Here is a 27206-nt window from a genome sequence, read left to right as displayed (position 1 = left end):
TGTAACAGGTTAGCTTGTGTCTATAGCAGGGGTGGAGTATACTTCATAGGCAGGCATAAACCGTATGCCCAAAAGGATTTCCTATACTTTATGCCTACTATAAAATGAGCAGTGATACATGATTGGGGGGACAACACGGGATAGAGGGTGGGGCTTGGTAACTGGATGCCCACTATAAACTCATACCACTCGTCTCGTCTATAGGTTTCCCTGTCTAGTTTGTGACTGTGTGTTTGTATGTGAGATGGAGTGTGTGTGTGTACGTGTGTGTGGGCGTGCGTGTGGGTATGTTGGGAGTGGGCAGGAGGCCGCTAATTTTAACCGGTTCCTCTTCAGAATCTCCTCTATTCTCTTATTTCTTTCCAGTATCACAGATGTGCTTCCTTCCTCAAAATGAAATGGCTGCATCTCCCCTGACCTCCAATTAAAGGTATTTACTGACCTTTAACATGGAATAATGTTATGGGCTAGACAATGTAGACATGGTTACCACACAAGGCCGTTTGGTCAGCACACAAGCTAACCCCTTCATCTGTCTCTCAGCAGAATGCATTTGAGTTGTCAGTCAAAAATGACTAACAGTGTGTGTTTATGTGTGCGTGAGTAAGAGACAGAGAGAGATAAGTAAAGAGAGAGTACGACAACAGCATGAAAACAACTTCTAGACATGAGGTCATTACCATGCTAAACAGGAGGTTTGCAACGACAGGCACTACCAACCCCTCCCCCTCCCCCCCCATCTCTCTCTCACCTTCCTACTTCTCCTCCTCTTTTCCCCCTCCCTGCCAGGTCTCAGATTTACTGCCTTGGCAAAGTTACAGGTACACGACGACCTGCCGGGCCCAACCACTCCCAAAGCCTCGGGGGTGGAGGGAGGGAGGCTAGAACACTCAGGGCTCAGCCTGGGCACACGGCATGCCAGCCACTCGAGGACAGGGAAGGAGGGGCACATGTTTACACCTGAAACAGGCGAGCGGGTGGTGTGTTGCCGACCGCAGAGTTCTTTTCGCGGCGACTCTCCTCCTCAACCGCTGTTTATGTCTGAGTTTCAGTGTTCCACGGTGGTCAGTTGGACGTCCTGAAAAGGAAAAAAAATTAAGGTGCGGTCTGAAAACAGAGGTGGAAAACAAACGTTGGCTGTGCCAACATGCTCAGGAGAATGGAGTTCACGTCCTTGTCAGAGTGCGTGTCAGAGAAGGTTAAATACCTGAAGCACTTCAAGTATGAAAAGTGAGGAAAATAGAATTCAAGGATAGTAGATAGTAGATTCAAAATGTCAGAAATATAACAGATAACAGAGATAAGGAAGGTATGTGAGGTCGGGTTAACGTTTGACTAAGACCGTAGTGGGCAGCAGTCTACACATCCGCCATACTTTGAGACTCGTTGTACAAGCATGACTGGTTAACTCCCCATAAGGGAGTCAGACGATAAAACACAGCCGAGCCCAGATCGAGAGCGACGCACAGTCGAAGAACGACAGATGGGGCGGGGGACTTCTGATGCAGCTGCTCTGAAGAAGGAAGAGGGACAGAGAGAGAGGGGGAAACGGAGAGAGAGCGAGATGTCTACAACCCCTCCCCCCCCCCAAAGTGGTAAAGGATAAAGGATGGAGAGCACCGCAAGGGAGACCCCCCCCCCCCTCTCCCCCCACAGCTTCTCGTCTCCCCTGGGGTACCTGATAGAAGGAGACAGTAGCGGCTGTCCCTCATCCCCTTTGACCCCCAACCCCCCCCCTCTCCGCTTCCCCGACGTGCCCCTGCCCCCATCACCTATGGCAAAATCCTTTTAGGGACGTAGACTCGGGGGGGGGGGGGGTGACCTCCCAAAAGGGTGGCGGGCTGGAGGGTGTGTGTGTGTGTGGAGTAACAGTGGAGGGTTTTAACGCCTAAACCCCTGGCTGTCAAAAGCGCATCAGGCCCCATCCTTGGCTTGACAAACTCGTGTTGACAGCCCAGTTTCTTGAAACTTAATGGAACTGCCCATACGATTCTGGAAACAAAAGAATGCTCTTGAGCTAGAATGGGCGTCAAAACATCTCTTGTATTGATTGCAACCCATCATTTTCTTGGCTGGTCTGGTCTCGACTTGATCTGTTTGACACGTGTTCAACAGTGTGATAATAAATAAACATTCCTACCTTGGTTTAACAAAGCAGCAATGAAATTACATTGAGGTAATACGCCCAGAGTGGAAGAATCAAATTGTTCCTATGAATGTTATTTTAATGAATAGAATCAAGGGTGTGGTACACAATAATACACACCTACACGCAGACACAAACACACACAAACACAGACACCTTCCTGTGTGCTGATATTGCTCAATAAACCTATCCCTAGGTGTGTGTGTGTGTGAGAACCTGCCAGACTTGAAGCCTGATGCTAGTGTACAGAAAATCTAGCCCTGCGATTAGAATGGAACAATAGGCCGCTCTTAAGGATCTGGTCACGCGTACACACACTAACATAAGCTGACATGAACATGAAAACAGTTACACACCCACGCTTACTCGTGCTTCACCCCTCCCTGTCCCTCATAAACACACACGCACACACACAAGTGATGGCTCACTGCCACGATGAAGCAAACTTCGGTAAATAGCGAATGAGAGATGAGAGGAGAAAGGCAGGGAGGATGTCATACCTCCGTATCAGCCTACATTATTCACCTTGTCAACAGCGGTGCAGTGCGAGACGCACAACTGTAAGTAATGGACTTTGGCGTGCGGATCATCAGCGACGATGACCTCATTCTCCTCCAGAGTTAGAATCTCCCCTCCACCCTTTAAAGGAGCACCATGTGCTTAAGGCTTAACACCGCTGGAAATATACACACACACACACACATACACCTACACACATACAGGTATCCACACACAGACATGGGTGTAGGCTTCCAGTAGACAGACACACAAGCAGTGCGTACCATCATGGCCACCTGTGTGCAGCTGTTGTTGTCTGAGAGCTCCTCATGCAGGTGGTATGGCCAGCAGCCATGCCAAACCCTGGCCCGTCCCTACCAAGCACACCTGGGACCCTACCACAGACAACCACACGGTAACAACTCTCTCCCCCCCACACACACACACACACCCAAACACACATACCAAAGTCATAGACACACACACAGACAACCATGACTGAACAAGAACAATCTATTCACCCTTCTCCAAACATTTCAAACACACACACCAAATATTCCTCTACCATACACACAGATCCTAACCTCACACCCACACACAAGCTCAAAAGGAAATCTATTGCAATCAGAAACCCCAAATAGATATGCAGCCAAGCTGTGAGGCTACTTTTACCATAGCCACATCCAAACAAACCTAAACAAACCAGACAGTAAAGGCCTAGCCAATGACTACAGTTAACCCCAACAGACAGTACAAACACACAGCAATGAGCCGTGCTTGCTCCAACTGAAATTGTCGTTCTATCCTTGGGTGTTTGGACCGTGTTTTGAAGGGGGGAGTGGAGTGGGTACATGTGTTTATATCAAGTTTACCCCACTTGATTGGACTGTTTTTTGGGGGTACACTTGATATAATGTGTATATGTATATCTTGTGTACAAGATATACATGATATACAATTGTACCCCCAAAACACAGTCCAAACACCCAAGGATAGAACAACAATTTCAAACCGTAGAGTAGACTTGATACACTTGATATAAAGGGGGTACACTTGATATAAAGTGGGGAGTAGATTTGATACACTTGATATAAAGAGAGTACACTTGATATAAAGTAGGGAGTAGACTTGATACACTTGATATAAAGGGGGTACACATTATATAAAGTGGGGAGTAGAGTTAATAAAGGGGGTACACTTGATATAAAGTGGGGTACCCCCCCTCAACATGTACTTGACATGTTTCCATATCAAGCTCGACCCCACATGTTTCTGTATAAGGGAGGGGAGGGGGGTTATAAATATGTTTTCCACCTTTGCCGCAGTTTTTTTTCCGTGTCAATACTTGTCTTGTCTTGCTGCTGTTGTTTATCGGCTCAAAAAGGTGATCTCATCTCTTCTTCTTCTCTCTCTCTCTCTCTCTCTCTCTCTCTCTCTCTCTCTCTCTCTCTCTCTCTCTCTCTCTCTCTCTCTCTCTCTCTCTCTCTCTCCCCACACAACATTGTATTTATCTGACCAAAATAGCCACCTAAGACTGGAAAAACCCCACTCTAGACCAACAACCTCCAAAATAGGCCAAGTTTCCTAAGCTCTTCTGCCTGTTTGCCTGCCTGTGTCTCTGTCTGTCTGTCTGCACGCCTTCCTTCCTTCCTGCCTGCCTGCCTGCCTGCCTGCCTGCCTGCCTGTCTGCCTGTCTGTCTGTCTGCCTGCCTGCCTGCCTGTCTCAGAAATCATGGCCTTTTAGATTTATGAGCGAAGACAAAACAAATAGATACATAAGATGCAGATCTGACATTGTGCAAAACACATTCAAATTACTTTGTTTAACACATCATCCACAACACCACAAGTATTATCAATAACTTTTACTTTGGACAGAGAAGCGTTGCTTACTTTCTGTCTGACTGGTTTTCTCAACCCACTCGAGACTCCAGGCGATAATTAAAGCTGTACTCCCGGAGGCAGACTACACACATTCACACAGACAGACATTAACCCGCCACCTGACCCTGCTCCTGGAAGAAGGGGAAAAAAACTGAATAAAAACACATTCCATTTCCCGTAAAACCGGGAAAGGGGGGTGTGAGTCACCGTAGCACTTCTTTTAAGGGGCACTTTTTTCGTCTCGTTCGGCCGCCTTTGAATATCTGCGCGGTGCTTTAAACTTCCCTCATCCGCTCTGGGAAAGAGTCAGCGGACTGTTTCCTGCCGTCATCCACGTCTCACAAGAAGCATGTCTGTCAACTGCTGTCGCTCTTTTTGGTGCGGCGTGTCCGCGATAAGATAAATCACCGCTCTAAGCACACTTGAAAGATAAGATTGCCTATACTAACGTGCATCGTGAGGGGACGAGGTTGAGAAATAAGAGAAAAAATATTACAAGCACCCATGCATACTTGGACAAACACACTGGCTCAGCCCAATTTTTGGTTAGAATTAGCATTTGTAGTTGAACAGAGTCTCACGCAGTCACACACATCAAGGCGGCCACATCAATCCCCAGTAGACCCATGCACAGAATTGTTAGTTTTGAAATCGTTTCCTCAATGGAGGTTTTGAGTGGGTTGGCTTTCCAATTACAGATAAAAAAATGGAGGCTACGGTATATTTTCATGCAGACTTATACAGTTTTTCTCAATTGCTAAAACACTAAAACCCATTGGATGAACAAAGTTCTCAGTTGCCTGAGCTCATGTAGCTAATTGTGCCTGTCTGTTGTCAATACCTTAAACCATTTCACATGGTAAAACACAATTTGCAGATCTCACTTAAAATTTTCAGCAAAACTCTAAACACATTTTTCATTTTTAAAACACATTCTGCACTAATGCACATGTCATCCATACTGGTTCACACAAATGGCAACAATCAAATACAAATAGAGAAAACATGTCATTGACTAAACACAACCACACAAAATTGATTTCACTTGTTTAAAATGATGTGACACAACCAATATAAGCAAGTTCAGAGAGCAAACAGGTTGTTGAAGGTGGGAAAATATTGCTTGTGATGTCGACAAAGTGCTCTGGCCTGACCCAGCCCAAAGACAAGAAGAAGCACATTGATCACATGTTTACTTCTTAGATTTTTGTCCCTTTTACAGTAGTATTGTATACTGTAGTAGCCTACAGTGCATTGTATATACTGCATTTCTGTATACTGTACAATGAACAAATTGTATGGCCCTGAACATTGTACTTTCCATTTGTTACAGTAACAGTACTGACTGCTCAATAGATTTTGACTGGTTGCAGGTTCATATCAACAAAGAACAAGAGTGAGTAGTGAGATGCAGGGTACAGTACTGTATAGGGGTACAAAGAGGAGAAAGAACAAAACAATTGCAAAGAGCAAAGCAGAGTAGTAATTTCTGATACATTTTGAGCTACTATGATAGAACATGTTTTTGTTCATCAAAAGACAATGACGGATAAATATGAAATTGAGATTACGTAAAAAATCAATGTTTTGAACAATGTGTTTTCTATTTTTTTATTTTGATCACTTTGTTTATGATTTGAGGGCAGTGTTTGATTTTGAGCACAGGTAAATCAGTTTTGAGGCGAATGTTTCATTTTGCAAGAGGATTCAGAGGTTTTGTAATTAGTGCTTGAAGATGAGGTTTTGTGTTTACAGTTTTGAGAAAATGGGTGACTGTTTCAAGAAATGTGTTTTAGCAATTGTGAAAAACTGTAATGTCAACTGCCCCCGGCTTGGCTGGATTCTTTCAACAGTGGACGAGTGTGCAGGTTTTGCACGACCACGGTACAGAGACACAATGCCTCATGTTAATGAAGATCTTAACAGGTTCACCACCATTTGAACATAATCAGAAAGTTGGGAGAGCTCGAACAGACGTACATCAAGGTCAGGGAATTGTTTCTAAACTGCAGTACTTTGATGTCACCATAATGACTTAATACAAAAAGTTGGTAGTCACCTTACTACACATTGTGATTTATAGTCAAGTCTGTGTGTGTTTGTATGATGTTATATTTGTTTTATAGATAACCTCATGATTCTTTGAATCCAGATGTATCCAAAGAATAAAGGGGAGGTAAGAGACAACTTTGGATGCATTTGCAGGAAGATGAGTGTATCTGAGTAGAAAGGTCTCAGGCAACTGGATGGCTGATTGGAAAGATACATAGAATTACACCCAGCACAGAAACTCATTAAGATCAAGTAACTTTCAAAACTTTTTTTCCGTCTGTCCCTGTTGAAAATGCTTATGTTTTTTTGTTCAACGATTTATTAAATAGTATTTTTTTTTCTCACATATTATTATTGTGCCACAGTGGCATATAATACCAACTGGGACGATTTAAAAAAGTATACTTCTACTTGAGACATCTCTTGAGTCTATTGGCTGTTAACACAATATGGTAAGCAATATAGCAGTACATAGGTTAGGAAAATGATGTTATACAACGGCAGTTTAGCATAATATTTATTATAAATATTAAATATTACCAAGAGTTTCACATTTTCACGAAACCCCTAAAAAGTTGCGTGTTGAAATATATTTTATTTTATTGAAAGATCCTCTACCTTGTTCCCTCAGGCTAGTTGCTCAAGATGGAACCCTAAAATGATGGAACAATCATTTTTCTCCCCCTGAGCACCCTGCAGGCAGATGCCTGAGTCACTGACAGCAGCGCCTTGCACAATCCACACACTAGTCAGCAAGTCAAGCAAGCTGACAGACAGTTAAACAGTCAGTCAACAAGCCTGTCAGTTGAGCAGCCACACAGTCAGTCAACCGTTGGTTGGTTAAGGGACTAACTACCTGGAGCTAGATCCCTTGAGCAGCCAGCCAACCAGTTCATCAACATGTTAGTGGGTTACGTTATTCAGCAGTCCACCAACCAGCCAGCCAGTCACCCAGCCAATCCTCAGACATTCTGTCAATCAGCCAGTCAGTTGACCAGCCTGTTAGTCGACCAGCCAGCCAGTCAGCCAGTGAGTCAACCAGTCAGTCTGTGAACTAGCTAGTCAGTCAGGTTCTGTTAGGTCTGGGTTTTATTAGGACACTGTACAGCTGAGGTTGAATCAGAGACTGGGCTTCCTTAGGTGGCTCAAACCGCTTCAAGTATCTGTTCTTAATCAACACCAGGATCAGAGTGTGATTCATGTCTCAATGTGTCCATTACAATTAAATCAAATTCAATTAGATTAGGATTCAGGAATGGTTCGCATCCTTCTTTTTAATGGGAGCGCGGAGGTGAAAAGAATGGGCAGCCTATTTCATGCTCTCTTCACCCTCAGCACCCCGTGGTTATCGAATGTATCTATTTTCCCAGTCTGTGTGTTCCAGTGCGCTTACTGTTATTTATTTTTTTTGCAACACCTTTATCGACTCGCTGCTTTCTTGTTTCCCTTGGCCTGTTACTATTTAATGACCAAATCCACAGCTTCCATTCTGACTTATTTGTTATATATACAGCCTACTTCAAGCCATATAGAGTCCAGGCACAGCTGTACAGACATGTGTTTAAACAGAGGAAGTTGAAGATACGGCAGTAGACACATTCTCCCCCTATGAGAGTGAAGAGTCATACATGTTGGTACAGCTCCCCTCTCTCTCCCTCTTGCTGTTCACACACATACACACAAACACACACAGTCTACTTCAGTGCCTAGCCATGCACCCAGGGGGACAAGTTGTGACTCAGAGCGACTCATGCATACACACACTCATATTCAAAAATCTCTTACACACACACACATACTCCCCTCCCCCACAAAAAAACAACCTCAAACACACGGACATTCACACACAGACTTGTTCCCTCCCTCCCCCCACCACCGCACACACACACTGCCAAATGGCAGACAGATAAACAGAAAACGGTTTTGATGAGTTGCAGCTCTCCGTGTTCCTCCGGTTTGCATTCAGATATAGGTGACCCCTTTGAGAGTCTGGGGTGGGTGTGGGGATGTCTTTTAAGAAGTGGAGAGGGAAAGCGGTACTCATTTCTCACCCTATTGAAGGTGGGGGGTGTGGGGCAGGAGGGGGTGTGGTGGTGGGGTGAAGTTTCCAGTTCAGGTGCCAAAGGACCCCCCCCTTCTAGTATATCTTCTTGTGGGAGATTGGCTAACCACTCATCACAAACTGCACAATGTCATCGGCCCCTTACGTTTGATTTTAATGCCAAGAAAACAACTCACGCAGCCTATAAAATGCCGTTGCTAACAGTGAGGGGGACAAAACAAACAAACAGTTACCCATTAAAGTCTTGTATTATTTAGTCTTGTGGTAAATCCTTGGAAAAAACATCTTTTTCTCCAAATGACTTCTATAAGATACAAAGTAGCTTACACCTTGTTGTATGGCGAGTTGCCTGTTTCAATATAGCAACATATAGCAACAGCGATTCAGTTATCCTTAATTTACCAAGCTGCTTGGAGGTCAAATCAATCAACAGTACTTATGAAGGGGCTTTGGTCAATGGATTCTTTCCATTTCTTCATGTTTTCCATAGAGTGGAAAAGGAAGGTATGTTCTCAGAGCATATTCATACAAGTTTAGACGAGAGCTGGGAGAGAGAATGTCGAGACCAAGAGAGTGGGAAAGCAAAGAGGGAAGGAGAGGGTGAAGGGGAACGAGGGAAACATCAAGCCGAGGCAGAGAGAAAGAGAGAAATTCAGAAAAAGGGGAGAGAAAAGAGACAGAAGGAATGATTAGAGATTGAAGACCAGAAGAGAGACGGAGAGACGGAGAGAGAGGTGGAAAGTGTGGGTAGGCAGAGGAGGGTAGAAGGAGACCATGAGGAGAGAGAGAGGACAGATTGATGTGTCGTAGCTTTGGGGGGATGGCGGGGGGTGGGGGGGGGGGGTGTTACAGCTGGTCTGTGTGAACAAATGCCTGCGTCAGTAGAGCTATTCCAAGATACACACACACACACCCATTTACATATGTACACCCCCTTCACTTTCTGTGCGTAGAGTCTAATTTCAGACTGAGGAATATATGCAAGTCTTGATCTTTCCGATGGGTTTGGGTTTGACTTTTCATCAACCCCTCGCAATTTCTCCTGCGTCGATATGATTGGCTTTTGGTTGTTTCCGTGACAACAGTTCTATATTAGTCGTTCGGGGTATGGGGATCGAGCTGAAAGCTGCGTCACTAAGATGAACAAGACCTCACAGGTGTCAGGTGGCTACTGCTGTCCGAAAAGGTGTGCCAAAACACAAATCCGCTGATACCTTTTATTATGATGCCACATTTAAATGATCCACTGTACAGTTATATATTTGTTTATTGAACAAAATAAACGTTGAAATCCAACCCAAACTTGTACTGTAACCTTTTTCAGGAATCCCTTGCTCTTAAACACACACCTACCTAATGAAATTACGTCATTCATTCAAGTGGTTTGGGGTCATGTGGGCCATTTTCAGGAACCTTACCTGTTGTTATCATCTGGTACGACAGTTTTTATATAATTTGTAAGATTTACTGATTGCTTAATGCCTGGAGCACGATTGACGTCATATTGAGGCATTAGGTAGAAAACAGCTAATGATGAATAAACTGATTTGACTGATACTGATACTGCCTGATCGTTGAGATCCTTGGCTCAGTGGAATTTGTGATGTCACTTCCGGTTGGTCTCGCACACACACATTTACAATCACACACACTATTACATCTGTAAAGACTTGATAATTAGCATCACAAGGTGCTATATTTGACACCGTTTGGTACAAATTGCAATTTCAGTTTTTTGCAAGTTTGCATAAGTGTTTAATTTTGTGTTATTCCATGTTGTTGTGAAAAGATAATGTTTGAGTCATGTTCACGTGGCATGCATTCACATGTATTTTGCATGAACATATAAACATATGTTCATATAACATACAAGTGCACACACAAACACACACACACAAACACACACACACCAATGCACAATTGCCACCCCCGCACAAGAGTGATCACTACAGGAAATCTAGCATTTCCTGCTGCATTTCACACAGGAAGTGAGGTTTGTGGCTCGTTGTGTTTCAGCGAATTATGAATGAGTGACACATCCAATGTGGGGGGAAAGGGCTACAAAACATTGAATAGGAGGAATACCAATAAAAAATCTTTTAATACATGATATTGGGGCGGAATGTTTGGCACAATTTGGCACAGCAGGTGGACAGTAAGCCTGAGTGATAATAGTGGTACTGATGCTGTGGTCACATAAAGTCACTGTGCAGTTCAATCAACAGCAACTGAGAAGCCATTGGCTGAGAGAGTAGTTGAGGGGGGGCATGGCTATTGCCTCCTTATCCACCACACACACACACACACACACTCCTTATCCACCACACACACACCACCACCCCCCTCCCCCCCTCGACATTGACTCTAAATAACTTGTGAACCCCTCCACAACATGTCTATAACACTACACAGGTTCTTGTTAGGCCTTGTTGCTGTCCCATGGCTTGTCTCGATGCAGCGAGGCTGCTGTCAAACCACTAGTTTTAAATTCCTGTTTTAATTATTTTGTTCTCTACATAAAGTGAAGACTGTTCCATAACATGCAGATTGTCCCTCCATCCAAAGTAGCCTACATGACTAAAAACCAAAGAGCAGCGAGACTAGCAAAGATTTTCATAGATCCTACAGCTACGGTACAGCAATGATATTTCGCAGAACAGCCGACTATTCCCACATTCGATCAAATGAAAACACTCTCTACCGCTTCTGGGCGCAGCCGCTTCCACTGGCGACCGACACCAGACAGCAAGGTGAGAAAACAAAAAAAAGGAAATGCACGGTTTTAACCGTTTCAGTGCTGGACAGAATTGAGTCGTTGTGGTCTCCCCTGACTAAAAGCTAGCAGCCTTTCCCTCCCTGGCTTACTGGCTAGTTTCAGTCAATGCAGTGGTGTCGAGTGCAGTTGCTACGCCTCTAGCAGGCTGGCGGAGGTGGGTCACTGATCGAGGCTACGCCTGTCTGCACAGCTGTACCTGTCAGACTTCCAAGTGTCAAGATTGTTGTTAGCTTTGTTAGCTGCATTGTCGTTCTGCTAGCTCATACTGATCCACCTGTTGAAGTGCATTTCAACGACATTAAGGCAAATACTGACTTTACAATATATATATATATATCATACAAATCAGAGCATTCTCATCGCAGGCTACAAAGGTAAAGAAACAGCTGTTGACTGACACAGAAAGGCAAGAAAGAACAAGAGAGTGTTACAAGTTGCGTGCTAATTCTCACAAAACACCCACTCATGTTTCCCCATTACCACAGATGGCTGGGGGGGGATTTAACAAGTAGCCTACCTTGCTGGGGATATCAGGGGGTTTGGGCCAGTGTGTGTGTGTGTGTGTGTGTGTTTGTGTGTGTGTGTGTGACAAAGTGTGTCCTGTTTGTGATGGATGTGTGTGAACCTACAGGTTATACTAATTCACAGAGTGTTTATGAGTGTAAGTGTGTGGGTGTATGTGTGTGTGTATGTACGCGTGTGTGTGTGTGGTTGTGGGTGTAAGGCAATGTTCTCACAGGTCAAATAGGTTTAGCTTATACAGGTGTTTGGTGGCATATGACTATTGCAGTATCAATTTCTGAGCAGTGTAGAATTGAACCTGTATCTTTTGACTGGAAGACTTTTATTATCTAACCGATATCATGCATGCGTGATAGTGTGAGTCTGCACAAGCACATGTGGGCAGAGGCTTGGAGACCACTTCTCGTAAATGCTTAGATTAGAAGTATGATTTGAGTTACCTCGTTGAAATATAACCATTCCTTTAATTGCCAAATGAATTAAATATTGTAAGATTCTTAGAAACAGAAAACAGACAACAAAGACACTGGCTCCTGTTCCAGTTATGGCTTCCGAATGTCATACGGCATCAGATCTAGACATCCTGTAGTTGAAACAACTGAGGTTTACAAACTACCACAGACGAGCACCAAAAATTGGGCCACCAATAGTTGCATTTCCTGATTGTAAGGCCGGCTGAATGAGTTTGATGAAATCAAATTATATATACATTGTCAGCCACCCTGTGTGTGTGTGTGTTTATATATAGGAATAAAAGGAACAAGCTAATAAGGACTTTATTCTAGTTAAGTCAAAAGGGTCAAGGGGTTTTGCAGGATGGTTTGTATAATGGCTGCTCAAACACAAAAACAGTGGTTTGCGTACAGACACGTCCCCAGTCTGTCCCTGGCCAGTTTCCTGGAAGCATCAGGGACAGACGTGCTGAGCCTAAATGATGATCAGCCTTGCATCTCGACGCACCACGGCCGCCCACACAGTTTCAGCCAAACTCAAACCCTTTCACACAGCCACCCCACATGTGAGACGTACGTGTCCTTTCTCTCTCTCTCTCTCTCTCTCTCTCTCTCTCTCTCTCTCTCTCTCTCTCTCTCTCTCTCTCTCTCTCTCTCTCTCTCCCTGTCTCTCCCTGTCTCTCTCTGTTTCTCTCTCCCTGTCTCTCTCTGTCTCTCTGTTTCTCTCTCTGTCGCTCCCTGTCTCTCTCTGTTTCTCTCTCCCTGTCTCTCTCTGTCTCTCTGTTTCTCTCTCCCTGTCTCTCTCTCTGTCTCTCCCTGTCTCTCTCTGTCTCTCTCTGTCTCTCTGTCTCTCTGTCTCTCCCTGTCTGTCTCTGTTTCTCTCTCTCTGTCTCTCTCTGTCTCTCTCTGTCTCTGTCTGTCTCTCTCTGTCTCTCTCTGTCTGTCTCTCTCTCTGTCTCTCTCTGTCTCTCTCTGTCTGTCTCTCTCTCTGTCTCTCTCTCCCTGTCTCTCCCTGTCTCTCTCTCTGTCTCTCTCTCCCTGTCTCTCCCTGTCTCTCTCTCTCTGCCTCTCTGTCTCTCCCTGTCTCTCTCTGTTTCTCTCTCCATGTCTCTCTCTGTCTCTCTGTCTCTCTGTCTCTCTCTCTCTCTGTCTCTCTCTGTCTCTCTCTGTCTCTCTCTGTCTCTCTCTCTCCCTGTCTCTCTCTGTCTCTCTCCTTGTCTCTCCCTGTCTCTCTCTGTCTCTCTCCTTGTCTCTCTCCTTGTCTCTCCCTGTCTCTCTCTGTCTCTCTCTCCCTGTCTCTCTCTGTGTCTCTCTGTCTCTCTCTGTCTCTCTCTGTGTCTCTCTGTCTCTCTCTGTCTCTCTCTCTTTGTGCCTCTGTCTCTCTCTTTGTGTCTCTGTCTGTCTCTCTGTGTCTCTCTCCCTGTCTCTCTCTGTCTCTCTTTGTGTCTCTGTCTGTCTCTCTGTCTCTGTTTGTCTCAGTCGGTCTGTCTCTGCCTATCTCCCTCTGTCTGTTTCTCTCTGTCTCACACACACAGACACACACACAATTATTTGGAACAGGCCAGCCTAAGAACTGTGGAAGAGTCAGACAATCGACAGTGCTACTGGACATTTCCCATTCCCATTGGTGATGGTTCATCATGACACTAAAGATTGCATACAAGATGTGACGATACGCCACCTCCCATTCAAATCAGCTACTGGGAAACTGCGTGCATCAATGTGTGCCAGCACTACAGGCTGTGACACAATAGCAAACTGCCCAGTCATTTTATAACAGAGATTAGCACTGTCGTTTTCGGTCACACTAACTACATTGACTGTTCTCTTCAGTGAGAGAAATCTGTCCTTAATCTAGACATTTGCAATTGCTGCATTTATGAGAAACAAACTCTTTTTCAATCTGTATTTTAGCTGGTAGTAGCTTTGATGGAATTGTTGACGGTAGTGTACTAAATTCTATTTTTAGGACAACCTGGAATTTTAAACTGTGTATACTGTATGGAGAAGAATACTGATAGGTAGTACGCTATCAAAACAAAAGGGTGCCACTGTGCAGATGTTCCAATAAAAAATTTAATTCTTTTCACCTCCTTATGTTTGGAGCCATAAATTGTTCTTTCAGACCTGAAGACATTATTTCCACATATGGAACCTTTTTTCAGAGGTATCTTCTATTGTGGCACGTGGATCTAAATGCTACATATTTGCCAAAAGAGTATATATTAGCAAATTAAATCTGTGGTGCTGTCTTTAGCATTTTAGGAAATGAAAATGTGGTGTTGGCCCCATTATCCACACCCAGCCCTTCCACCTTACATTCACTTCTGCTTTTGTCCCTCAAAGAGGAACATCTACAACTGACCATGTGGCTGCACCTATAGCAAAGTGGGAAAAAAACAACTATGTGACAATAATGTTTTGGTAAAAATAGTTCCTAGGAAACTGTACACTCACAATTATTCACCTTTTGCACCTTTTGCAACCGTTCTATCATTTTGTCATGTTCTGCCTTTACTCACCAATTGTAACCTACAACTTTCAGGTTAGTTAGGATTAATACTACACACTTTAGAAAATGATGGACACACAGCTTTATATATTAGGTCCTCTACTCTACTAGTAGCAACATTTTAAAATCCCACCTTAAGACCTATCATTTTTCTTTAGCATTTGAGTCTTCAATTGGGTAGGAATTTTTGTTTTTGTTTGTCATGTCCTATAAATATGTTTAGTTGGTTATATGTTCTGACGGTACATCACTTTGGTCGACATACGTTGTTTTTAAATGTGCTTTATAAATAAATTTGACTGAAATTCAATGCATATTTATCCTGGACCTGAACATTGCAAAAGGTACTGATATTTAAAAGGGAAGATAGACTTTCTATGGGTTCTGTGTTTAACAGTTGCAGGCTGACACTAAACACAACATATCCATACATGTATTGCCTAATAAATCAAACCAGACACCCCCAGTTGCAGACATCCTTGTGGAGGCTTGTACTGATGCGACTCCACTGCGACTCTCCAATGAACGGCCTCTAAACAGTCTTGTCACAACAGATGTCCCATTTACCAGTAGAAATCTCTCATCGTTGTTCTGCTCCTATCTTGCCTGCACCTGTCACACATGACATTTCTGAGATATACGAAACAGTTTGTTTGAAGCTGCCAATCAGAAACAGAACATTGGTTGTGAAATGCAATTACTCATCGACACACGTCAGATGTTTAGCCTAGTGTATGCACGTAATTGAGTGTGTGTGTGTGTATGGAATATGGAATGTTTGGGAGTGTTTTAAAGAAGAGTGTGTGTGTAATAGCTTCTTACTCAGCTCTAACAGTCATCCTCTCTCTCCTCCTTTTTCACTCAGTGACCTGTCAGTGACCTTGGAGGAGTAACAAGCCATTGACCAGGATTGGGGTTTATTAATTAACTATTCAATGAATTCAAAATTCATTGAGTGTTAATAAATGTGAATCGCTGTGTTAATTTGTGAACAGGGCCTGTTACTCTGGGTCCTAGTCATGTTTTTAGCAGACCACTAGGTTCTTGTCTCTGAACGACCTTTGACCTTCCACACCATTGTAGCCCACTCTGCACCCCAGGAACGTATTCAATAATGAAATAATAAACATTGTCGGGAATACAAAGGATGCCAGTGCACAAAGGATCTTTAAGGTAAGTAAAACCTAATTCAACAAAAACCGATAACCACCCATACACCGAATTTCCATGCAAATTAAGAAGCATAAACATATTATTCCAAAAACCCATTAATTTATTAGGAATGGGCTGAATGCCAAAATTAAGCCTAATTAAATCAAATTAGTCTGGAAAATCAGACGAAATCAAATTATAAATCCTGCACTTCCGACTTTTAGCCTTTTGTTCAGATTGTTAGAGCGACTGGGAGTTTAGTCGCCCGTGGAGATGAAGGGGAAGTGGTAAGGACGGCTCCATATGCGTTTTGTCTGCCTGAGGGGACAGTTAGGCCGACCGTCTTTTCCTGCCACGCTCATTTGGCCCCAGCAATGCTTTCTGTCTTGTGCTAAAGGTCTCGCACCGCTACAAGGCTCCTTAGCACTATCTTGGAGCTATGAACGAGGATATGGCGATTAAGCGCGCCTTCATTATAGCGATTACGTACACAAGGCGAGTCCTTTTTTTCCCACGGGCGGCCAGATAACGACAGGGGAAGGAAGGGGGTTTGGAGATGGGGATGGACGGTTTCGCGGAGGAAATGAGAAGAGAGGGGGGGGTTACGAAAAAGCTGTTGTCTGCTAATTCTAGTGACCCTCGCGCACTATAGGGACTGACTAACAAGCCTCCCCCCTCCCGACTTAATTTGTGGAGTTAGGAAGGGAGCGAGTTGTTTCGCCTCGCGGGGACAGTTTGCGCTTTGCCCCGGCAGACACTGCTACCTGACTCACCGCACCTACAGGCCGCTTCTGGTTCACCGCGCTTCGACCGCAGAAGACCTTGCCCAAGAAGACATGCACAGGGACAATCTTCGCGGTTCATTTAGCCACGCTGGCCAGTGTTAAGTGCTCGGCAGTCGCCTGTATAAGGGTTTAGAGGGAGGGAGGGGGGGATGGAGGCAGAAAGGAGGGAGGCAGAAAAGAGGGAGTTGAGCTCACCGTGCGTGAAGGCCACAGAAGCATCATACACCTTTAGGCTGCTTATTGTTTTGCCCTTTCCTAACTGAGCACTCAACTTTTAAGTAACAGAACTAATTATAGCGAACGGACAGAGAACCGTCACGTGGACTTGAACCAAGTAGGTCAATGCACAGTAAATATAAATATTTGACTCTCACATCAACAGAATTAAGATACAATTCTGTCCACGACATACATGTGCACCTTGCAAGCTCTGCTCTACACATAACAGTAGATGGGCCCTAAAGCCTAAAATAGTGTAAATAGATCAATAATGTATAATTACTCTGTATTCATTTGCTTTTGTTTATACGTTGCTAGTACATTCATTTGTCTTTTCACCTTCACTATTGACCTGAAGCTTCTACCACTCCCACATATTGGCCTCATTCCATATTTCTCCTCGACTTGGCACTTGCTGTTCACCTCTCTCTCTCTCTCTCTCTCTCTCTCTCTCTCTCTCTCTCTCTCTCTCTCTCTCTCTCTCTCTCTCTCTCTCTCCCTCTGCCTGCATGTCTCTCTGTTCATGTCATTCTATCTTTTTATCTCCCTATACCTCACCCTCTCCTCTCCCTTTCTCTCTCTTCCCAATCCCTCCCCGTGCACCTCTCATTCTCTCTCTCATTCTAGCTTTCTCTTTCTTTCTTTACATTTACATTTAGTCATTTAGCAGACGCTCTGATCCAGAGCGACTTACAGTAAGTACAGGGACATTCCCCCCGAAGCAAGTTAGGGTGAAGTGCCTTGCCCAAGGACACAGTGTCATTTTTGCTCGACCAGGAATCGAACCGGAAACCTTCTGATTAATAGCCCGACTCCCTAACTGGTTAGCCACCTGACTCCCTTTCTTTCTTTCTCTCTCCCTCTCTCTGTGCTGGCCTGCTAGGGGCCTTGGTTGCCCAGTGCCCCATGAGCCAACAGGTTCAAACTGGCCCCTCCCACAGCATCGCCAAAGGCATCATGCTCACCCCCCGTGGTTGATTGCACCCATGGGCTCTGCCATACTGCTCTTCTTCTCCAGTCCTTCATCCCTTCTTTCGTCTTTCCTTCCATTTCCTTCCTTTCTTTCACCTTCTGGAAAACCAAATTAAATCTGTCAAGCCACATTACCCTTCCCTTCAACGAGAATGATGAAAATCGTCTGTATGAGCTGAAAAGTGTGTGCGTATGTGTGTACGTGTGGCACATGTATGTCGTCAATGTGCGAACATATGCGTATGGCATAGTATTTTTAGTAGATGTGAGCGTGTCCACATGTAAATGAATGCAAGACGACATTATGTACACATATTGTCAGTATAGATTTTCTTAAATTAACATTGTTATGAAGCACTGACGATTTATCGGAAACAAAATCACCAAATCAGTCCAAGAAAATGTGGAAGGCACGACACATTTTGAATAGTTCCCTATAGGGTAGTGAAGATATTGCGACTTACAGAATTACAAACACCCTCTGTGCTAAACATACTCAATCATGATCTATTAAGTGTTGACTAATTACAATACAGACATTTTTTTATCCTGTCAGAAGTAAATCCCCAAATGACAGCAAACCACATCAAATGGGGTTGGGGGGGTGGTCCTCTCATTGATCTTTCAACAATATAGACCTTGTAATGAGGTCAGGGACCCTCTCGAGACAGAGCAGTCGGTTTGTGCATCACCCTCTGAAGTTTAGTCAGCAGCAGAGGAGGGTGAGGTTGGGGTGAGTGCTGATGTAGCTTGTATGTGACCATTCAAAATGAACGAGAAAACCTTCTAGAAGGGTCGTCTCAACCAACTGTTGTGTTAAATTCTCTCCTGTGAAATGCAGACTCAATTATTAGCCGTGGAAGAGAGCAATAGAAAACAATAGACAGGAATAATTTGTGTCCAGAGAATTCACATGAAAAACATGCAAGTCATGAAACCACACCGAAATTAAAGAATGTCCTATATAGTTCTAAATATCTAAATATGACCTAATGTCTAAACACATCAAAATGTGCTGTCCATGCAATTGTGTAAAGCTTCCATGAAATGAGCGGCTTTGGGTTAGGCATAAATGTATTTCAGGTATTATTGTCAGTAGGCCTACATGTGCAATATTACATTTGGTTTAGAGTTGCATTACTCACAATCGGTTTTAGGCGAGAATAACAGTAAAGCTGAACTACAGCACTGCAGTGAGGATGCTTAAAAATCCTGTCTTGCTTAGGCTACAGGGGATATTGAAAATAAACTGATGCTGGAGGAAAACTTTCCCCCGTAACAGGCAGGTATATACTATGATAACATCCACCCGGGGGAATGGGTAAGGTTGGAAGTCGAAGGAGGAGAGGGGAGCGCGTGGGTGGATGCCTTGCTATGAATGCTAGTGATTCAGAGGTCATTATCATACACAGGAGACAGAAACGTCTTTCTCTTCTATCAAACCAGGTGTGCGCAGGGAGTCTCTCCCTCCCCCCCCCCCCCCCCCCCCCAACACCTTGCCTCAGGTGAAGTTGTTTATTTATTTATGCCGACATGGTTTCTATGGGCACTTACAGGGCTTGCACTCACAACGTAGTGCATTAGGTTCTAACTTTAAGTCTCTGTGCGTAAACAGTGTGGGAAGAAAAGTGGAAGGAGATGTTGAAAAAGTGGACCAATTCAGCCTTTTCACGTATTCATGTCATGCTGTCGGATTGTTATTTTTGGTCAGGACGGGTTATTCTGGATTCATCGCACTATAGTGCCACATTTGCCTCTCAACCGCCCACTCTTCTGCCTGCAGGAGCGAGGGAGTAGCAGGACCTACTACCCCACCTCTCCGTGCTCGGAGGCGTGATCCTGGAAGCGCTCCAAAATGGGATTGGCTTCCCGCTTTTCACACACAGAGGAACTGATGCGCCAGGATAACCATATATGGACTGTTATAAATGTATGACTCAGTCCGGCCTTATCGATAAGTCCAAATAGATCCTGGATAGAATCCATGGCTATCGAAGCAAACGGAGAGGGACAATGACCGTTGTTCTTTATCTAAAATAAATATATTTACGTGACTTTAACATTTGATGCAACGTCACTTTTCTCACGGTATAGAACCATTCTTGTGTGATAAACTTCATTTTAGGGATGGAAGGCAGAAAAATTGCTTTCCATGTAAAGAAACATTTAATGACACTTCTATGGGCCACAAGTGAATATGTAATAGTCTAATATATTTTGCTGAGTTTGCTATTGGCTAGTGGTTGGAACATGGTGAAATAAATACGAAACTTCGGTGTTTGACGCAGAACCTATATTGTTACACCATACTATCTACTTAACTTTCCTCTCTCCCCACACTGTTTACTACCGCCTAGGTTCCTGGCAACACCGTCATTACTTCTCGGGGCGTGGAATAAGAGCCAACCAATCGCTGAAGCAGAAGAGATCTTCTATAAAGCAGACCGTAGCGCATGAAAAGGCAGAACACACGAGTAGCACTTCAACAAGGGACTAGCTGTCAGTGCTCAAAGACATTCCCGACACTGTGTGGAATAATACATCCTCTAAGAATAGTCAACGGACATCACTGACAGGACAGTCAAGACAAACACGACGTCTATTTCCTTGGTACAGTAGAGTTCTACTATTTTGGAAGTTTTGCTCTGTTTTTGATAACTTTGGGCTTCAACATAAAGTAGGCAACAGCGGGACTTTTGGTGCTGGAAAAGACAAACTAAAGGGCTAGCCCTACGACACTGAAGACATCGCAGTGTCCATCATATTTTCAGCCTCGCTTCTTACTGTCTGCTTTGAATAATGTCCACAATAATGGAACAGCCTTTTTATCATGACGACACGTTTCTCTCTGCTTATGGTCATTCAGGCGCTGCCCTGCACGACTACAAGCTCCTCAAGCAGAACATGAACTTGAACTTCGCCGAGTCATATCGAAACCAAAACATCAAATCTCAACTGCGCGCAGAGAGCGAATTCTATCCGGCTGGGAACGCAGACGTTGGGTCGCTCAAACTTGCCTCTCCGGAACTGGAGCGACTGATCATCCAAAACAGCAACGGGGTCATCACTACAACACCAACTCCTGGCCAGTATTTCTACAGTAGGGGAATCACAGAGGAGCAAGAGGGCTTCGCTGACGGTTTCGTCAAAGCACTGGACGACCTCCACAAGATGAACCAGATGCCACCGCCAAACGTGTCCATCGGAAACGGCGGGGCGTCCACATGCCCGGTGGCCTCCTCGGTCTTTGGGTCATCCATGCAGCCGGAGCACCTTGAGTACACCACCCTAAACAGCTGCACTCCGAACACTAACTTGACCTCCGCATCCAGCTACCCCTCCGCCACCATCAGCTACCTGCCCCATCAGTACCAGCACCACCAAGCCGCTGCACACGCCTCCCACCACTTCCAGCACCCTTTGTCCGGAGCGAGTCTGCACACACAGCGCTTTGGCGGAATGAAAGAGGAGCCACAGACCGTTCCTGATATGCAGAGCAGCGATGGTTCCCCACCCATGTCACCAATCAACATGGAGAACCAGGAGCGTATCAAGGCTGAGCGTAAGAGGCTGAGGAACCGGCTAGCTGCGACCAAGTGCCGGCGGCGCAAGCTGGAGCGCATCTCACGTCTTGAAGACAAGGTGAAAGGGCTCAAGACGGACAATGCAGGGCTATCGAGCACCGCTTCAGTCCTGCGCGAGCAGGTGGCCCAACTCAAACAAAAAGTAATGACACATGTCAACAGCGGCTGTCAACTGATGATTACGTCCAAGATCAAGTCTTATTAATGACAATGGACAATTAACACTGGAAAAGGGGGGAGAGGGGTGGGGGTGGGGGGGGTGGGGTGGAAGAAACATCTACAGCACTGGGACAGAAATCATTAGGCTATCAATGTAGACTAACATCTATGTGTTTTCATGTTGAAAATATGAGTTTTGTTATCTTTGCATTGGGGAATGAGATTGGTTATGGTTTCCTTTCCATAAATAGTAGAAAGCATGAAAACCATAAGAACACTCGGTACATTTTTATTAGTTGAAGTGTCATCTCGTTGGCTTTGCCTGTTTACAATTTTACTTTGACAATTGTCAACCGTGATACATTCCATTGTAAGTTATTTTGTGTGTCAGGTTGATCCTGATCATGTCTTTTTGTACTTGTACAGTATATATATTATATATATATTAAGTAAATACGTTTAAATATATAGGCTATGCGCAGTCTTTTTCTTTTCTGCCCGATTTGAAATGGATATAGGTAACTGTTTCAAACTTCAGCTTTAGAGTTTCGCCCACTTAAAAGAAACAGGACTGTTTACATAATAGCTGAGGAACCCACGCATTTTAATCAGTTATATTTCCAGAAATTTTAATGTTGCCTACACTGATGTTACAACAGAAGCGGGCCTTGACGTCGGAGACGTACCCGCGTCGGTTGTTTCCCGTACTGACGTACAGACGTATGTCCATATATGGGGTTTTCTTTTTGTCGTACGTCATTCGAAGGAAAGATTTCCGGGAACCCCCACCCACATTGCCAGTCAAACAGCGGTATATATCTACGAATAGTATGCCGGTGAATAAATGGGTTTGTCAAGAGTCTATTACAGTTTGGGGAGTTTCCCCAAACACTCAAGGCCGCTTTTAAGTTCCCATAACAACTGCTCTGAGAATTATAACGAAGATAAAAATAGAACTTCATAAGCCAGAATTTCCAGAGGCAAAACATATGGTGTTGAAGCTGCCAGTTAAAATGAAAATAACGCCGAAACAGTGCCATTGATGATTATCTGAGGATAACAATATGAAAAGTAAATCATCAGCAAATAGTTAACAAATAGACAATTCCAACTCAGCCAGTGTAACATCTCAACAAAACAAACTGCAGCGTAAAATTGACTAAAAGCCTGGTGGACGTTTTATCCGAGATATCTAGAAATGTAACTGAAATGGGCTGCCATTTAGTCAAGCACGTATAAATAACAAGGTTGCTTTTTGCCGATTACATAGAAAGGACGTGTAACAAGAATGCCCATGAAGATCATGCACTGACAAGCCAAAAACCCAGTATAAACGTAGTCATCCAATCCATAAATCTCAAATGCTGTAGCTCCACCTAGTGGACAATATTTAATCAGCTTAATGACAAAGCACAAATCCTTCAATTCGGTTCCTTCAACTTGGTTTATTTGTCAGACACCAAACACGGCCAACATGTTCTAAAGGTAAATAATTTTCACGGTGGTAATCATGTGATGGTAAACTGATTCAGTTAACAATTCCGAGGTACAAAATACTTTCGTTGTAATATTTAAAAAAGAAAAAAGAAAAGAAAACTGACAAATACATTTCAGTGCTTGGGACTATATCATTTTTTTTCTTTCCACCAGTAGCTCATCATTCACACAGAGATTTAAAGTTGGAACGACACCAAGAGCAGTTAAGAGATTCACTCAACAAAACAAAAACATGCAAGTGTGTGTGGTTCATTGGACGCCAAGACTGCTGAGTAGGTTGGTAGAGGGGTGAGAGGAACTCCCATCTGAAGGTTAAGTGCTAGGATGACATTTCCGAGAGTGAGAGGCTTTGAGGTTTTTACTGTTTGGAGAAGAACTCCTTGCTCTTCTGTACGTCGGGGACGATGGTGTCACTTCCTGGCTTCCAGCCAGCGGGGCACACTGCACAGAAAAGGGGAGGGGCCATGAGCGAACACCAAAGAGTAGGATGAGGTAGTAATCATGGGACATTTGACCACAATCCCCCAAAAAACACAGGCGGCATACAAGGACACAAAGCAGTCATTTAATAGGACGTGTGATCTGTCAATCATCCAGGTGGCTCCACCTGTCCCACAAAAACATACTGGCCCACCGATGCGTCTTGACCAATCCAACTGCGGAGCTCCCCTCCCCGGGGCCTACTCACCCTCTCCGTATTTGTCGGTATGCTGGAAGGCCTGGACCAGGCGCAGGGTCTCGTCCACGGAGCGACCGACGGGCAGGTCGTTGATGGTGATCTGCCTCAGGATGCCCTTGTCGTCAATCACAAACAGACCCCTAAGGAGGGACGAGGGATGGAGAGAGAGAGAGAGCGAGAGAGAGCGAGAGAGAGCGAGAGAGAGAGAGAAAAAGGGAGGAGGAGAGGGAGGGGGGTGAGAGAAAGAGGGAGGGAGAGAGTGACAGATAAAGAGGGAGAGAGGTGGTGAGAGAAAGAAAGAGTGACAGAGATAAAGAGGGAGAGAGAGGGAGAGGGAGAGAGAGAAGCAGGACCCGTCAGCGCCTGTGTTTTCGAGTCGCCTCACCCGAGTAGGTTAAGGGTGGTGGCTGTTTTCACTGCAACGTTGTGAGTGCGCGATCACACCCGTAATCCCGCACCCACGCACTGACGTCGCCACTGACCTATATGCGATTCCGTCCTCCTCCTTCAGCACGCCATAGTCCCTGGAGATGGACTGGGTGAGGTCGGCCACCAGGGGGATGCTCATGGGGCCCAGGCCACCCTGCTTCCTGGGTGTGTTGATCCTGAGAGAAGGCGGACACGACGATTACAGCACGTGTTACAACAGGCTGCATGTTTAAACCCCCGTTGCTGCTTATTAAGGCTGATGCAGGTGAAATTAGACTTGCTGACAGAAATTTGACTGTCGTCGACAGTTTGGAGCGAGTTGAATTTTGCAGTGTGTCCGCAGATCCTATCTGATCCCTGACTAGGCAGTTCTACACTTGGTCTTAGACTGTGTACTTAATATAAATTACCATAAGAGGCCCAAATGTCCTCTTCATTAGCAAAATTGTTGGAGCTGAAATTCTTCAGGTAATAATAGAGCATCAGCTATATATACAGCTTCCAATGCCTACAAATACACTTATGAAATCTTCAGTGACCTCATGGTCGAGGATGTTTCTAGAAAGCAATTCGGAAAGACCACGGTGACCGTTATGGCCGATATCAGGCCAGTGTCTTATCACCCTTGTGCAGAGCAACAGAAGACACGGCATGAGTGGGCGTGACCTACAAACATGGTCTAGACAGGTCTTAACCAATCACAAGTCAATATTTAAAATGTTTCAAAGAATTTGAAATTGTAAAATAAATAGAACGTTTATAAACTGTCCACGAAAAACGGAAAGCTGTATTTCGTCATCCTTTCCCAATTCTGCCATGGCTGACTCCAAATCCCAGAACTCACCATGCCAGGTGACTGAAGTGGGAGTCTGTGGAGGCGGCGATGACCTCGCAGCCAATCTTGCGGAAGTCCGCGGCCCTGTCGCTGAAGGCCACGATCTCGGTAGGGCAGACAAAGGTGAAGTCCAGGGGGTAGAAGAAGAACACCACGTACTTCCCTAGAGGAGGAGATGCAGATATGGCGAGAGAGAGAGAGAGCATGACAGAAGGAGAGAGAAAGGGGGGGGGATGAATGAAAGAGCGTTGGGGAGAAAGGGGTTCTGAGTATGTTACAATTCCAAAAACTGGACAGTCAAAGGAGATGTCCAACGCACGCGTGAAACATACAGTGGAATGCACGTGGCCATCAATCCTAAACTGAAGGGTATCAATACAAGAATCTTTCCACGCACAACTAGTTACGCAATATTGCAGTCCTTGTAAAGTAGGCAGATTTGCATGAAGCTGCATGCAATCGTATTACGAGTGCCAACTGTTGCCCAGGCAAAGTGACGGACATGAACGAGAATGACTCTCCTCACCTTTGTAGTCGGACAGCTGAATGTCTTTGAACTGTCCGTCCACGACGGCCGTGGCTTTGAACTGCGGGGCAGCCTGGCCAATCTTGGCATTTCCCGAAGACATGGTTACGGTGGCTCACTGGCAAAGACAGATATTTAAGTCAACAGAACAGTCCATGCACAGCTACAAATATGAACTTCAACACTACCCGTGGGAGGAGTCTGTCAATAGGCAGTTCAAACTAAGCCCCAGTTTTTCGTCAAATCGATTAGATCGCTTGAAAAGGTACTTTAAACCTAAATGAATGCCTGCATGCACATGGCCGTAAATGAATGTCCTTGTACCGTTTAAAAACATTCTTAGCCTTTGGCCTTCTAGGCTGATAGATGTATTTGATAAGAGTATTAGCACAAAGCTGGGTCAGTGAGGCAAACCAAGCCTGGTCACATGCCGGTCAGTTGTTCAGGGGGTTGGGAAGGGAACAAAGGTTTTTGTTACAAGAGGCTTGCATAAGAGGGAGATGTGAAGTACAAGTTCATATCAAAATCTAAATTCCGCATCCTCCAGACTTTTACCATTCTGTATAACCCGAGGTAGCAGCCTTCCCGTTGGCAGTTTCGCCATATGAGCACAACAGATAACTGGATGGCCCAGTATCCTAATAAACCTGTCTCATAAAAATAAGTACAACTGAATGGGATTCCTTTGATTCAATCTGAGACACAGGCCGCGTGACATTGCAATGTACTCTTTACAGTCAGTTTGCATGCGCGACTGTGTATAAATGCAACGAATGTATGACAATTGCTACTTGTACTGCAGGAATTTCCCATTAAACACAGTCAATTCAATTCCTTTGCAGATAGTTAGCGAGCTAAGCCATAAAAATAAACTGCCACACGTCATCTATACCGTCTAGCACAATATGTGCCAAAGGGGCAAAGAACGATGTAGCTATCTAGAAAGAGGCCCCAGTCAAAAGAGGGGAGGAGAAGGATTTGTCCTACTTCACTGGCTACAATAGCTAACATTAGCTAGGTGCTATCCGATTTCTTTTGTTTGGTGCACTGCACACAACTTGACCAAAAGCGAAGACTTTTGAAAAACGCAAGCATGCATATGATATCACTGAAAATCCAACGCCAAACGGACGGAATAGACACAGATAAAATATACATACGTTTTTAAAGACTGAAGTGTAGTTTGGAAATATGAGTTCAGCTGCAGTCAGGAGAGACGGCTGCGCGTGAGTGGTAGAAAAGGCAAGCAGAAGAGAGAAGGAAGTGGAAAATAAATCCCCTACACTTGATTTCAAAATAAAAGTTGTACTAAAGCTAAAATGAGAAGAACATTTTGTTTTCTAAATATTTCTAAACTTTTTAAGATTCAGTGACAATTGAGTTTTATTTAAGGATTGATTTTATTAAGAAATATTGGCAGAAACCTTTGTTTAGCTTCCATTGTGGATTGTATCAAAGTTGTGAT

At 44.4% G+C, this 27206-nt stretch overlaps 2 protein-coding genes across 3 annotated transcripts; one reads left to right on the top strand and one right to left on the bottom strand.

The window, feature by feature from the left end:
- Window positions 1-20480: 20480 nt before the first annotated feature.
- junba (JunB proto-oncogene, AP-1 transcription factor subunit a) lies at window positions 20481-22243 on the top strand. Of its 2 annotated transcripts, XM_067258794.1 has the most exons (2): window positions 20484-20642; window positions 20899-22243. In XM_067258794.1, exon 2 carries the CDS (start codon window positions 20937-20939, stop codon window positions 21819-21821), a length of 885 nt encoding a protein of 294 aa, XP_067114895.1. In that variant the 5' UTR covers window positions 20484-20642; window positions 20899-20936; the 3' UTR covers window positions 21822-22243. The 2 variants fall into 2 exon arrangements, with proteins under 2 accessions (XP_067114894.1, XP_067114895.1); XM_067258793.1 differs by having other exon boundaries at window positions 20481-22243.
- A 957-nt stretch (window positions 22244-23200) lies between these two features.
- prdx2 (peroxiredoxin 2) lies at window positions 23201-26982 on the bottom strand. Its single transcript, XM_067258795.1, has 6 exons — window positions 26902-26982; window positions 25742-25859; window positions 25225-25378; window positions 24434-24556; window positions 23961-24091; window positions 23201-23713 (listed from the first exon to the last, which is right to left on the bottom strand). Exons 2-6 carry the CDS (start codon window positions 25842-25844, stop codon window positions 23631-23633), a joined length of 594 nt encoding a protein of 197 aa, XP_067114896.1. The 5' UTR covers window positions 25845-25859; window positions 26902-26982; the 3' UTR covers window positions 23201-23630.
- Window positions 26983-27206: the final 224 nt, after the last annotated feature.

Source organism: Osmerus mordax, chromosome 21 (assembly GCF_038355195.1).
Source record: "Osmerus mordax isolate fOsmMor3 chromosome 21, fOsmMor3.pri, whole genome shotgun sequence".
Lineage (NCBI taxonomy): Eukaryota > Metazoa > Chordata > Actinopteri > Osmeriformes > Osmeridae > Osmerus > Osmerus mordax.
This window is presented reverse-complemented; position numbering and strand designations above follow the sequence as displayed.